The sequence below is a fragment of the Netta rufina genome (assembly GCF_964035555.1).
Source record: "Netta rufina genome assembly, chromosome: 5".
Lineage (NCBI taxonomy): Eukaryota > Metazoa > Chordata > Aves > Anseriformes > Anatidae > Netta > Netta rufina.
In genome coordinates, this window is record NC_140128.1 from 17,093,816 (window position 1) to 17,106,644 (window position 12,829).

At 35.2% G+C, this 12,829-nt stretch overlaps 1 protein-coding gene across 4 annotated transcripts in view; it reads left to right on the forward strand.

Annotated features, from left to right (window-relative positions):
• The window catches only part of LOC311210085 (uncharacterized protein), a 45,164-nt gene that overhangs the window by 22,400 nt on the left and 9,935 nt on the right, over positions 1-12,829 (forward strand). For all 4 annotated transcript variants that reach the window (XM_084287851.1, XM_084287852.1, XM_084287853.1 and 1 more), the window contains exons 18-22: positions 106-215; positions 513-681; positions 1,036-1,140; positions 1,447-5,280; positions 12,418-12,569. In XM_084287851.1, the coding sequence (XP_084143977.1) occupies positions 106-215; positions 513-681; positions 1,036-1,140; positions 1,447-5,280; positions 12,418-12,569 (4,370 nt within the window). The remainder of the gene's footprint in view (positions 1-105; positions 216-512; positions 682-1,035; positions 1,141-1,446; positions 5,281-12,417; positions 12,570-12,829) is intronic.

The following is a 12,829-nucleotide window of genomic DNA, read 5'->3' on the forward strand; positions in this document are numbered from 1 at the left end:
TAGGATGTAAATCTCCTATTGAGTTAGATTTTCAGGAATCTATTTCTCTTACACTATTCTGGACATTTGTGCACAATAATCCTCTTGTTTATTGTTTTGTTGCAGAATGAAAATGAACGTTTGCAAACTCAACTCACCCAATTACGCAACCAACAAATTCGAGATGCTGAAAAGCATCAAATGCTGATCTCTGGCTTGAATGAGCAGCTAAAAGGGTAAAATAAAAATTCTTTATAGCTCCATACAGGATTAGTATTCTTTGCTGTAAGATTAAGCTTCTAACGGGCAAGAATTATATTCTGTTAAAACATGTGAAATTGAGTTACTTAATTCTTGCTTCTCTTTACAGTCATGATGTTTTTGGACTTGGTAGTTTACATGGAAAGTGTAGAAATGATTATTATTTTAGGAACCTAGTTTTGGGGGGTTAATAAACCTTTAGAAAGCTTAAAGAAAACTTTCTTTTCAAAATGGAATTTGATTATCAAAGGTCTATGTATGTATTTTCTTAGATTAAGTGACAGAAATAGCTTCCTTGAAACTTCACTTGGAGAAAAAGAACAAAAGCTGCTAAACATGACAGAAAAACTAGAACAAATTGAAGCTTTGACAAAACTGCTTCAAGAAAAGGATCTGCTGAACAAAGAGCTTGGTGAAAAGTTTGTGCATACTGAACAAAAGGTAAGTTAAAGTTATTAAATACTATTTACTTTAGTAGAACTGGTGAGCATTCGTCATAACTTTTAATTTGCATCCCAGAAACAATATTGCTGTTTTCCTACCCAAAGACTTTGGTTGTCTTGTTTCAGTTTTGTTCACATCATGTAATTACTTTGTGTAAAGCTGGGTGTAAGGGCTTCTTAGACCCAGCCCAGAGCTTTACATGAAAGTGTTGCTGTTTTATTGGGGTCATATGTTGTCTGTGTTAGTTTCAATGTATACAGTCCACTTAGGCTTAGTAGTGTAACTCTAGTGTCATGTTATTAGTACAATTCTATATGCTTCTTGATGTTGATTTCTATTTTTAATACTAAGCTGAATGAAGTCTTAAAGAAATGCAACGTGTATGAAGTGGAGAACACTGAGCAGAAAACAATCATCAGTGACCTAACAGAAAAAGTTGCTACACTGAAGGAAAAGGTAACTCATTAAAATGATGAAAAGAACTTTGCTGTTTATTCGATGTTGTCCATTTAGATGTCAGCAAAAAAAAAAAAAAGCATTAGTTGCTTCAAATTTCATACACAGACCTTCCTGTATGCTTAAACAGTCTAAAATACAACATCATGATCTTGTGACTGTACGGTTGGGCAGGTAATTAGATTAAGGGTCAAGCGTGAGAGATGGATTAGTTTAAGCAGTAGGTCTGCATATGGAGTGTGTCTTCCATTTGCCTTCAAACATATGTTTGAAGTATTATTGTAACACTCTTTTCTTAATATTTAGACTTTGAAACAAGACGGCATGGTGGAATCGATGCAGCTAGATCTGGAGCAGACAAATGAAGAGCTTGACAAACTGAATACAAGCCATTTAGAGGAAAGATCTCAACTAATTCAAGATCTCCAGAAACGCGAAAGAGAAATTGATAATCTTAAAGAATCACTGGCAGAAAAAGAGAGGGAAATATCTGCCTTATCTTTGAATATGACAGAATATTCTGAACAGGTTGTTATCCTGAAGCAGCAAGTGCAATGCAAAGAGGAAGAAATAAGAGGGATGGAAGAAGCTTTATCAAAGGCTGAAAGGGAAGCTCATTTACTGAAAGAAGTACAAACAGCTGATGTCAGAGATGCAAGTGTGAAGATATCTGTCCTTTCTGAGCAGAGTAATACAATGAGACTAGAGCTAGAAAGAGTTAGAGTTGAGAATGAAGCTAAAACCAAAGAAAATGAGGAATTAATAAGACAAATCAGTGAGAACAGCATTACAATTAAGGATCTTCGTTCCGAGATCAAGGCCAGCAATGTTACATACCATAACAATCTTATGGAGTGTGAGTCACAAATTACTTTACTGAAAGAACAAATTAGCAAATCATCTGAAAAGCTACAAGAAACTGAGAATAAACAAAGAAAAGAAACTGAATATTTGAAATCTCAGATTGAGGAAAGCAACACACTAAAAGAAAAATGGAACAGTTTGCTTAAAGAGAAAGAGAGTAAAGAACAGACACTTGAAAACGAGTTAAAATCAATTAAAGATTTATACAACAAACTAGTTTTGGAAGATGCTAAAAAAGATGAAGAGTTAGCTCAGTTGTGTCAGAAGCTTACAGAACATACTGAACATCAGGAAACAATTAAAAAAGAATTACAAGAGAAACAAGAGATCATTATTTCATTAGATAAGAAGCTCGGGTTTTTGGAGCAACAAAATGAAGAGACTAAACTTAAATTAACTGGAGATCTGAAAGCCAAAGAGACATGTTGCAAAGAGCTTAATAACCAATTAAGTGAAATACATAAACAAATTAACAAGATGGAAATAGAGACACAAGAGAAAGCTTCAGCTAATAAGCAATTGCAGGCAGATCTTGAGGGGAAAGAAGAAGAACTGGCAGAGCAAATAAAAACAAATGAACAACTGAAAAAAAGTATAGATGTAATGGAAAAAGAGAAGCAACAGTTGATCAGTGAAAATGAGAATTTGTCCAAACTCCTGGATGTAAAAGAGTGTGAATTGTTAAAGAAAATCCAGGCTGTGGCAGAAATAGAGAACAAATTATCTGTTAGCACTGCCGAGTACCAAAAAACTGTTTCAGTACTAAATTGTGATAAAAACACTCTGGCAAAAGAGATTGAACAACTTTCAGTACTTGCAGAGCAAAAAGAAAATTCAGTTGCAGAACAGCTGCAGAAGAAAACAAAGGAATGTAATGTGTTAGCTGATCAATTGTTTGAAAGCAAGGAACAGGCACAACAGTTGCATGAACAAATGCAATCACTTCTCATTCAACTGAAGGATGCCAAAGACAATGAGATAAAGAAAGAAGAAATGATAAATAGTAAGTTATCTGAATGCGGTACCCTAATCCAAGAGCTCAGCCATAGTAAGGAAAAGAATTTACTACTGCAGGAACAAGTTCAAAGCTTAACTTTGGATATTGAAGCTAAGAGCAGGTGTCTAGAAGAAAAAATCCTTCAAAATGATTCATTACATAAGGAAATGGAAGACAGTAAAAATTATGTTGTGGAGTTGCAGGATGAGATTAAAAATCTTAAGGAAGAAAAAACAAAGTTATCTCAGTGGGTAGAGGAAAGAAACCTGACTGTAAAAAGTCAGGGTTCAGAACTCGAGAAACTTCATAAGCAAGTTTCAGACAAAATTGAAGAAAGCAGAGTGTTAAATAATCAGTTACAACTATTAAGCAAAGAAGTGGTTGTGCTTAAGAATGAAAAGGAAGACCTTTCAAACTTACTGAGCGAGAAGTCACGTGAATTTGAAGTTCTTCAGTCACAGTTGGTGCAGCAGCAGTCTGAAGTTACTTCAGCAAGGCAACAAGCACACACAGCAGCTCTAGAAAATGAAAAATTGAAAGTAGACATTGAAACAGTAAATGCTATGGCAATGAAAAAGTCAGATGAAGCAGCTGCTTTAACTTCACACTTGTCCCAACAAAGTCATAATATTTTGGCTCTGAAGGACCAAATTGATGGCCTAGTGATTGAGAAAGAAGACTTAAGAACTGTCTTAGAAGAAAAAGAAACTCTAATTTCTGAAAAAGATGTTTTGATACAGCAAATGAAAGATAGTAAAATGGCAGGAGAAGGGCAATATTTGCAAATTGTTTCAGATCTGCAAAACCAAATACAAACCCTAGGTTTTGAAATCAGTCAGCTTAGGCAAGCAATGCAGGAAAAAGAAAATGAATGTAAGAGACAAGCCCAAGAATTAAAGTTATTAAAAGATAAATCTGAAGAGTCTGATGTACTTAGGGTTCAACTGTCTGAGAATATGGAGGTTATTTCTGACCTTCAATATCAGCTTAGAAATGTGACAGAAAAAACAGCACAGTTAAATGATTCAATTACACAGAAGGATGAATCTTTAAAACAAAAGTCAGATGAGTATGTCAGTTTAAAAGCACATCTTTCTGATGTACAGGAATCATCTGTTTTGCAGCAGAAGCAGTTAGAACTTTTAACTTCAGAAGCAGAACAATTAAAAGCACTTGTTTCAGAAAAAGATTCAACTGTCAATAGTATGTCATTGTTTAGTGAGAGTTTAAAGCTGCAAATTCAAGAAAAAGAGAATGAATGTGAGGTATTAAAGAAACAGGTGGTGGAGCTGGAGGATGTGAAATTGAATTTACAAAAAGAGTTACAACATCAGAAGAATGTAATAATTGAGATGGATCGTTCATTGTCAGAAAAGGAATCGTCTCTTGTAGAAAATAAAAGTCTCCTCAAAACTCTGAAGGAGAAAGCAAAGAAAGATGAAGAGAATATAAATTTAATTTCCCAACTCACAAGTCAGGTACATGACCTAACACAAGAACTACAAAAATCTAAAGAACTAGTCCATGAGAAAGAGAATGCTTTGGTTTCCCTTCAGGAAAAAATTGAATCACAGTATGAACTAAAAACTGAGTTAGATGCAGCTCTTAATAAAAAAGAAGAAGTTATTGCTGGACTGCTTAATTCTGTGAAGGAGAAAGATACAAGTATACAGTTGGCAGATAGCAACATTAATATTCTTTCTAGTGAGATTGCGGTTCTCAGAGAAGAATTAGAGAAAAGTGATGCAGCCATGAAAAATATTACTAAGGAATTTCAGGAAAAGAATGAAGACTTTAATATTAATCAGAAAAAAATCGATTCTTTGACAGTTGAGCTTGAGACTGTAAAAAATGAATACCAAAAAGCACTAGACCAAATAAGTACATGGGAACAAGATTTACAGCAAAAAGAATTGGCTGTGGAATCCCTGCGTGTGACATGCAGTGAACAGGCAGATAACATAGCATGTTTAAAGTTAGAGCTGACGAATGTAAATTCCAAATCATCTCAAGACAGCCACGACAATGCGCTTTTAATAGGTAATCTGCAAAGCCAGGTAGAATCTTTACAGAAAGAAAAAAATATGTTACAAGAAGATGCTGATAAACTGATGGCTGAAAACACACAGCTTACTGCATCTCAAAATCATTTGCAAAAGAAATTGGAAGAGCTCCAAGAAATTAATGAAAAACTAGAAACCAGTGAGAATTATTCAAGAATGCAGATAGATGCTGTCAAACTGCAGATGAAGACTGAAAAAGAGAAGTTACAGATGCAGGTTAGTGCGAAGGGTGAAGAACTTTCTAAGTTAGAACTTAAATTTAAAACTCTAGAACAAAATCTACTTGAGTCAGAAAACAAATGGGTGACAGAACTCGATAGGGCAACTTTACAAAATAAAAATCTTACTGAGCATTTGAGCAGTTTAGAAAGTGAAATGAAATCAAAGGATAACAAAATCCAGTCTTTACAGCAAGAGCTGGATCTTTCCAAAGAGGAATTAACTCAAACCCTATCTCCATTACTTAATAGTAAGCTTTTGTATAAAGAAGAGAATGCACAGACTTCAGATTCCCAACTGCAGCTAACTGATAGTAAAATTCAGTTGGAAAAATTCTCCACTCTGATAACTACTATTTTGAGCAAAGAAGCAGAAGGAGAACAATTGCAACTGATTCTTTTAGAAAAACAGAAGGAAATAGATATCATAAAAGATGAATTAAAAAGCATGCGATTACTTGAGAAAGAGAAGGAGTTGCTGCAGAGTGATATTGAAAAGATGAAGGGTACCTATGAATCTGAAATTGAATGCCTATCACAAGAAATGGTCACTGTCAAGGAAACATTATGTAAGCAACAGTCTCTTTTGAAAGAAAGAGAGGAATCATTTGCAGAAATGAACAAGCAGGTTGAATTTCTTCAGGACAAAATAAATAAATCAGAAGAAATAGCAAGAACCAGTCAAGAAAAATTGAATGTTGAAGGTAAAAAAGTAGCAAGTTTTCTTGAAGAAATGGGAAAAAAAGATCAACTCATAGAAAACTTAACTTCACAGGTAAATCAGCAAAAGGATTTAATTTCTGGTCTAAGCCAGCAGCTGAAAGAAAAGGACTGCTCTGTTGCCCAGGTCATGGAATCATTGTCAAATGAAATGCTGAATTTTTCAGAAGAGAGGAGTACATTAAATCGCAAGCTGCAGGATCTGGAAGCTGTTCATAATAGTTCTGTAGAAGAACTAAATAGAGTACTGCAGGAACTTGGGGATTGTAAGAGAGAACTGGAATGTAGTCAAGTTATGTTAAGCGATAGAGAAGCTGTTGTTAAAGATTTAATGAAAGAAAAAGGGGAGATGCGGTTTAATCTTGAGAAACTTGGCAAGGAAAAAGAGAATCTGAAAAAGAAACTTCAAGCAGCACTGATAGTAAGAAGGGATCTAATGCAAAAAGTTGGAAAACTAGAAAAGAGTGGACAGGAAGAAATAGAAAAAGAGCAAAAAAAATCAGAGGAGTTGTTGAAGAAAGTTACTGAGTTAACAGACAAGCTGAAACTAGTTGAAGTACAAAATAATGATTTTGAGTCTAATCTTGGAACTTTGCAGCAAGAACTTTTAGAAAAAGATGCCAAAATAAGTGATTTAAATGAAATGTTGTCTGCAAAGGCCTCTCATTTAGAGCAACTTGAGACCAGTATTGCAGGACTAACTGATGTTATTGCTGAAAAACAAAATATATGTGAACAGAACCTAAAATCTTTAGAAGAAAAGGACTGCATGCTTGCTCACCTACAATCTGTGCTTGATGAAAAAGTAAGTGCATATGAAGAGGAACGTTCTCAGCTCTTTATAGCTCTTGAAAAGGTGAAGTCTGAAGTTCAGAGGGAAGAATTATTGAAAAATTACAATTCTGAAGAGACCAATTTAAGTGCTGGGGACCATAAGAAATGTTTGGACTCCAACAGTGAAATTAATATTATGAATCAATTAAAAAGGGAAAAAGAAACCTTACAGGGGGAGCTTTTGGGAAAATGTGAAGAAACTGATGTGAAGAGTTTGGAATCAGAAAAATCAAGAAGCAAGGTTCAGATTGCATCCTTGAAAGAGTCAGAAAACGTAGTAACTTCAGTAACAAGGAAAGAGACTGAATTAGAAGAACTAAGAAGTAATTATGCAAAGATTCAGGAAGAAACAGACATGTTAAAGGAAGAGTTGAGAAAAATATTAGTTGAATTCGTTGGGGAAAGAGAAGAAACTCTTAAAGTTGACTTAAACTCTGTGAGACAGCAGGAACAGTACCAGGAGCAATATAGGGACAGTTTGTTGGAGGACTTAAAGCAGCTAAAGAAAAAGCTGAAAGCATACGCGGCTGAAGTTGTAGACATTAAGGCAATGCTTGAACATGTCAATAATGAGAAAGAAACACTTATTAAAAAAAATGAAGAGGATTACAAGATGAGTCAGGAGAAAATGCAGAGATTGAGAATGAAAGCTAAGAAGGAGGTTGCAGAAAAGAATGAGGAAATAGAAGCATTGCATTCTTCACTTAAGGATTTCAGAGAGAAACTTGATCTGGAAAAGGAATTATTAAAGGAAGCTATAAAGGAGGGCCAAGAAGAAGCCCACCGTTATAAAGTGGCATTGGAAGAAATGAAGAGCGAAAAAGAAGAGCTTCTTAGTTGTATAGAGAAGTCCAATTTGGAGCTAATTAATATGAAAAGTGAGGTAAACCATTTCAGTGAAGAAAACGAAAAGCTTCTGAGAGAGCTATGTATACTACATGAGAAGGCTGAGATAAGTAGTCCTGTGGTGTCATGCAAAGAGTTTAAGGAAGAAAATGATACTGAAAAGGAACAGAAAGAGTTCTGTTTAGAAAGCAATTCGCTTCAAGGAAAATTGCAAAGTAAAAGCACTTGTTTTCAACTATCAGAGACTGATTACTCTGGGAAAACTAAACTGAAAGAAACAACAGAATATCAAATCCAGAAAGAAATGCAAATAGGTCAAGAGCCACTGGTAAAAACTGTAAATGTAAATAATTCTAAACCACAAGAGCAAAAAACTACAGCAGAGGAGAGGCCTAGAGAAGACCGCCTTCAGAGAAAATTACAAGCAGCTTTAATATCACGGAAAGAGGCCCTGAGAGAAAATAGATGTCTAAAAGACCAGATTGATAAGCTGATATTAGAAAGGGAGGAACTGGTGAACAAGACAGGTACACTTGAACAATTGTTGTTAGAGGTTGGTAGAGAAAAGCAAAGTTCGAATACTGTTTCTCCAGTATCTGAAGAGGAGAGCCTTGTTTCTGAAAATGCTAGACTGTTGACTGAAAATGAAAACCTCACTGCTGCATGTGAAAGTCTTAAATCTACCATGGAGACTATAGTTCAGGAAAAAGAGGCCTTCTCTTTCCAGCTAAATACCTTAAAAGATTCTCAGACAGTTGAATTAACAGGATGGAAGGCTAAACATAGTGAATTAAAGCAAGAGTATGAATCGCTCCTTCAGGCTTACGAGAATATCAGTAGTAAAATAGCAGATATGAGGCAAGTTATTGATGCCACTAGAAAAGAGAAGCAAGAGGCTATTCAAAGACTCAAAGAAGGAGAATCTGAGAAGGAGGCTCTTGAGAAGCGTTTTCAAAACCTCATTGATGAAAATAATGTTATTAAGGACCAACTGAAACAACTCAGTGAATCCAAGAAATTGGAAGTTGATGAATTACAAAGTAAAGCAAAAAGGCAGATACGTGAGCAAGAGGCAAGGATGGAAGAACACAAGGATCGTCTTCAGGAGCTCACTCAGCAGAATCATCAGCTGACAGAGGAAAACGAGCAGCTGAAGCAAACTTCTGAAAGTTTAAAGCAGACTTTAGAGAATATTCAGAATGAAAATGACATTCTCCATAATAACATCAGTGTAACTAAAGCAGCTCTGGAAGACCTTCAAGGTCAAATGGAAACATACCAAAATGATATGCAATCTAAAATGACTGATGCATTGTATGAGAATGAATCGTTGTTAAAGGACATTAACATGTTAAAGGATAAGCTCTCTGAAAAAGAACAAGATGTGCTTGTCCTAGAACAAGAAAGAAAATTAATTTCAGAAAAAGTGAAAGAAACTGAAAAATCTTTGGATTATAAAAATCATTGTATCACAAAGCTGGACATGGAATGTAAAAGTCTTAACCAAGAAATTGTTAGTCTAAATGAAAAAGTTAAGATTTTAGAGGATGATAAATGTCTGTTACAAGAGGAATTAGAAAATGTACAAGAAAGTTCTTACAAAGTAAAGAATGAGAGAGAATTTCTTGAAACAGAATTGCTTAATCACATTAAAAAAATTGATCATCTTACTGATAGAGTGAAATCAGTACAGATGCAGAATAACTTGCTGTTACAGCAACTGGAAGACTTAAAGGCAGAAAAATGTAACGTGATTAGAGAAAAAGAAGAACAGCAGTTACACCTTGTAAAAGTGTTTGAGGAGAAGGTGAAATGTGCCCAGAGAGATAATAGTGGAAGTAAAAACAAAACAAAAGAATTACAAGAACTCTTAAAGGAGAAACAGCAAGAGATCAACCATTTGCAAAAGGATTCTATAAAACTCCAGGAGTTGATCCTGGATTTGGAAAGATCTGTGAAACTGTCACAGTCAAAAAGTGAGAAATTTGAAAAGGACTTAACTAATATGTCGGAAAAGCTTGCCAAATCAAATGAAGAAATAAACCATCTCAATGAAAAGCTTTCTTCACAGGTGAGCTTGTTGGATCAGTCAAAGAATGAAGTGGACAGGCTTACAGCCGAGAATCTAAATTGGAGAAAAGAACTTAAGAAGAAAGAAGATGAACTACAAATCCAAAAGAGAGAACATGTGACAGAACTGGAACTTAATCTTCAACAATCAAAATCGGTTCACAAAAGAGAGTTTTTGAACCTGGAGGAAAGACATAGTGCCCTTCAGAGAGAAAAAGACAGGGCAGTTAGTGAGATTCGTGCATTGCAAGAGGAAGTTAACTTTAAGGATTCTCAAAACAAGAAACTTCAGGCAGATTTGAATGCAGCTTTGGCACGATTAGCTGCTTTTGCAAAATGTATGTCCTCTCTTCAAAATGACCGGGATAGGGTAATCACGGAAATGAAGACCTGGGAAATGCAGTTCAAAGAGGCCATCCAAAGTAAAGAGAAACAGATAGAAGACAGTAATAAAAGGATAATGTCTTTACAAGATGAACTGAAAGACAAAATGACTCAGATTCAAGAACTGAATATCAAATATTCTGTGGTAGAGGAAACAAAGGATGAACGGTACTTGAGGCAAAAATCTGCTGATACACAACGGCATGAAGAGCTCTGCAAAATAAAAGAAGAGAATACCTCTTTTTTTAACAGGCAGCAAGAATTGGAAAGTGCTCTTCAGTCAAAAGAAGAAGCTTTGCAAGCACTCCTTAAAGAAAATAATTCTCTTAATCATCTCATAGAGAATAGTAAAAGTGCAGGAAGAGAGATAAAAGCACTGGAAAGTAATTTTACAAGACAAGAACAAGAATTGCAACAGCTTCTAGCTGAAAAGGAAAAAATTAATGCTGAATTGGAAAAGCAGATTACCATTTCTGAGCAAATGAAAATCATGCTAAATAATAAAGATAAAGAAATTTCTTTACTTATTTCTTCAAAAGGTGATGAAATTTCTGACTATCTGGTTCAGGTACAGACTCAACATAGACAACAGATCAAAGAATATGAACTTCAGTTAAGGTCTCTGCAGAGCGAGAGAGAACAATCTGAGGAGTCCTGTCAGAGGATGGAAAATGAACTAAGAAATCTCCAGATGAAAGCAGATAAAGCAGATCAAGATAAGGCTGCAATTGCCAGTGAAATAGATGCTTTTAAAAAATCAATGTCATCTCTTCAGAATGATCGGGATGATCTTTTTTCTAAATACAAAGAGTTGGAACATCTTCACCAAACTGTCTTACATGAGCGGGACAGTCTTATAGTTGGCAATGCAAGTGAAAATAATGCTTTGAAACAAGAATTAAGGATACTTCTCAATCAGATAGACGATCTTCATTCTGAAAATGCAATGTTAAGTGCACAGCTAATTAAGTATAGGGAAGATCTTAACCAAGTTTTATCTCTGAAAGATCATCAACTGAAAGACTTACTTAAACAGAAATTGGATTTTATTAAAGGCCTTGAAAAAGAAAAATACGATCTTCAAAAGCAAATAAAAGACATGCAACTGTCCAATCAACTGCAAATAGACACTGCTATATCTCTGGAACATGAAAATAAAAAATTAGTGTCTAAAGTAAATGATTTAGAATCTTTAATTGCATCATTAAACAAGGAGAAACTTGTTTCTGAATCTGGAGAGAAATTGTTAACTAGTGGTAGTATTCAGAAAAAAGAATGTGTATCTGATGGACTGTATGGAGCAAAACTTCAGAAGAGGATTCAGGAAGTCCAGAAATCAGTGGGCAGAAATGCAGATGGGGAATACAGTAAGACTCTTTTGACACCTGAGCATGGAGATGAACCTGATGCTTTAAAGGAGGTGATACTAGAAATTCAATCTCAGAATAGAGAGCTGAGATCCCAAAATGAGGCCTTTGGGAAAGCAATGACTGCTCTACAAAATGACAGAGATAGGATAATAGAGGACTTAAAGATACTTCAGAGCAAATACACATCAGAACTCAAGTCCGAAAAAAAGAAAGGAGACGAACTTGAAGCTGAATTGGATTCCTTTAAATCACATCTTGTCAATACGCTCAAAGAAAATGATCTTCTGAATAAGGTGCATTTTGATGCTGCAACTAAGGTTACACTTCATCAGATTGGTGATGAAATTGAAAATCTCTGTAGGACATTAGTCACCCATGAGTTGGAGATTAGCAGACTGTCATCTGAGTGTGGGAATTATGTTCACCAGATTGAAGCGTTTTCCAAGGCTATGGCCAGTCTTCAGGATGACCGAGACAAATTGCTGCAGGAACTCAGCAAACAGAAGGTAGTTTCTGAAACTAAACAGGGAACAGCTTCGTTTCCCATTGCTTGCAACAGCATCGGTGAGATAAATTTTTTTAAAAGTCATTTGGATAGGCCTCAGATCAATTGGGAAATATTGGTAAGTTTTAAATAGCTACATCAATGTGTGTTTTTTTAATACTTAGAGACATTATGGATTCTGAAGTTTAACGTCAAGATTTATGCAAGTGCCAAGAAAGCATAGTATGAGTAGAGAAGACATGCTCACAATTTTGATAGTTAAGGTAGTTATCCTGTTAAAGAAGAGCAAATGGGAAAACAAACAAACAAACAAAAAAACATAATTCTGTTCTAGAATTCTAACACTAATAGAGCTTCAAGCACATATTTTTCATTCCAGCTCACTAATCATGTTTATTAAATGTAGGCTAAAGAAGGAGCCAGCCTTGCAGCTGTTGAAATATCAAAACTGAAGACCAAGGTTGATGAGTTGGAGAAGGCATTGCATCAGACAAAAGCCTTCCAAGCAGAAACCGAGAGAGAGATTGCATCTTACCAGAGTGAGCTTGCTGGATTGAGGTAACAAATAATACAGGTGGATTTTGTTTAGAATTCCTCAGTGTCTTCACAACCTGACAGTAAACTGACAGAATATTATGTATTGTCTACCCGAAGAATATTTCCATAATATTCGCAGTCAACTTCACACAGTTCTCTTTCTTCCCATTTATCTTTGTAACCTTCTGTAGTGATCTCTTTGTTTATGCAAAATTTCAATCAATCTTGAATGAATGTTTTCTCTCCAGCTGGTGACTTGGGTATATGAAATCACAGCTTAA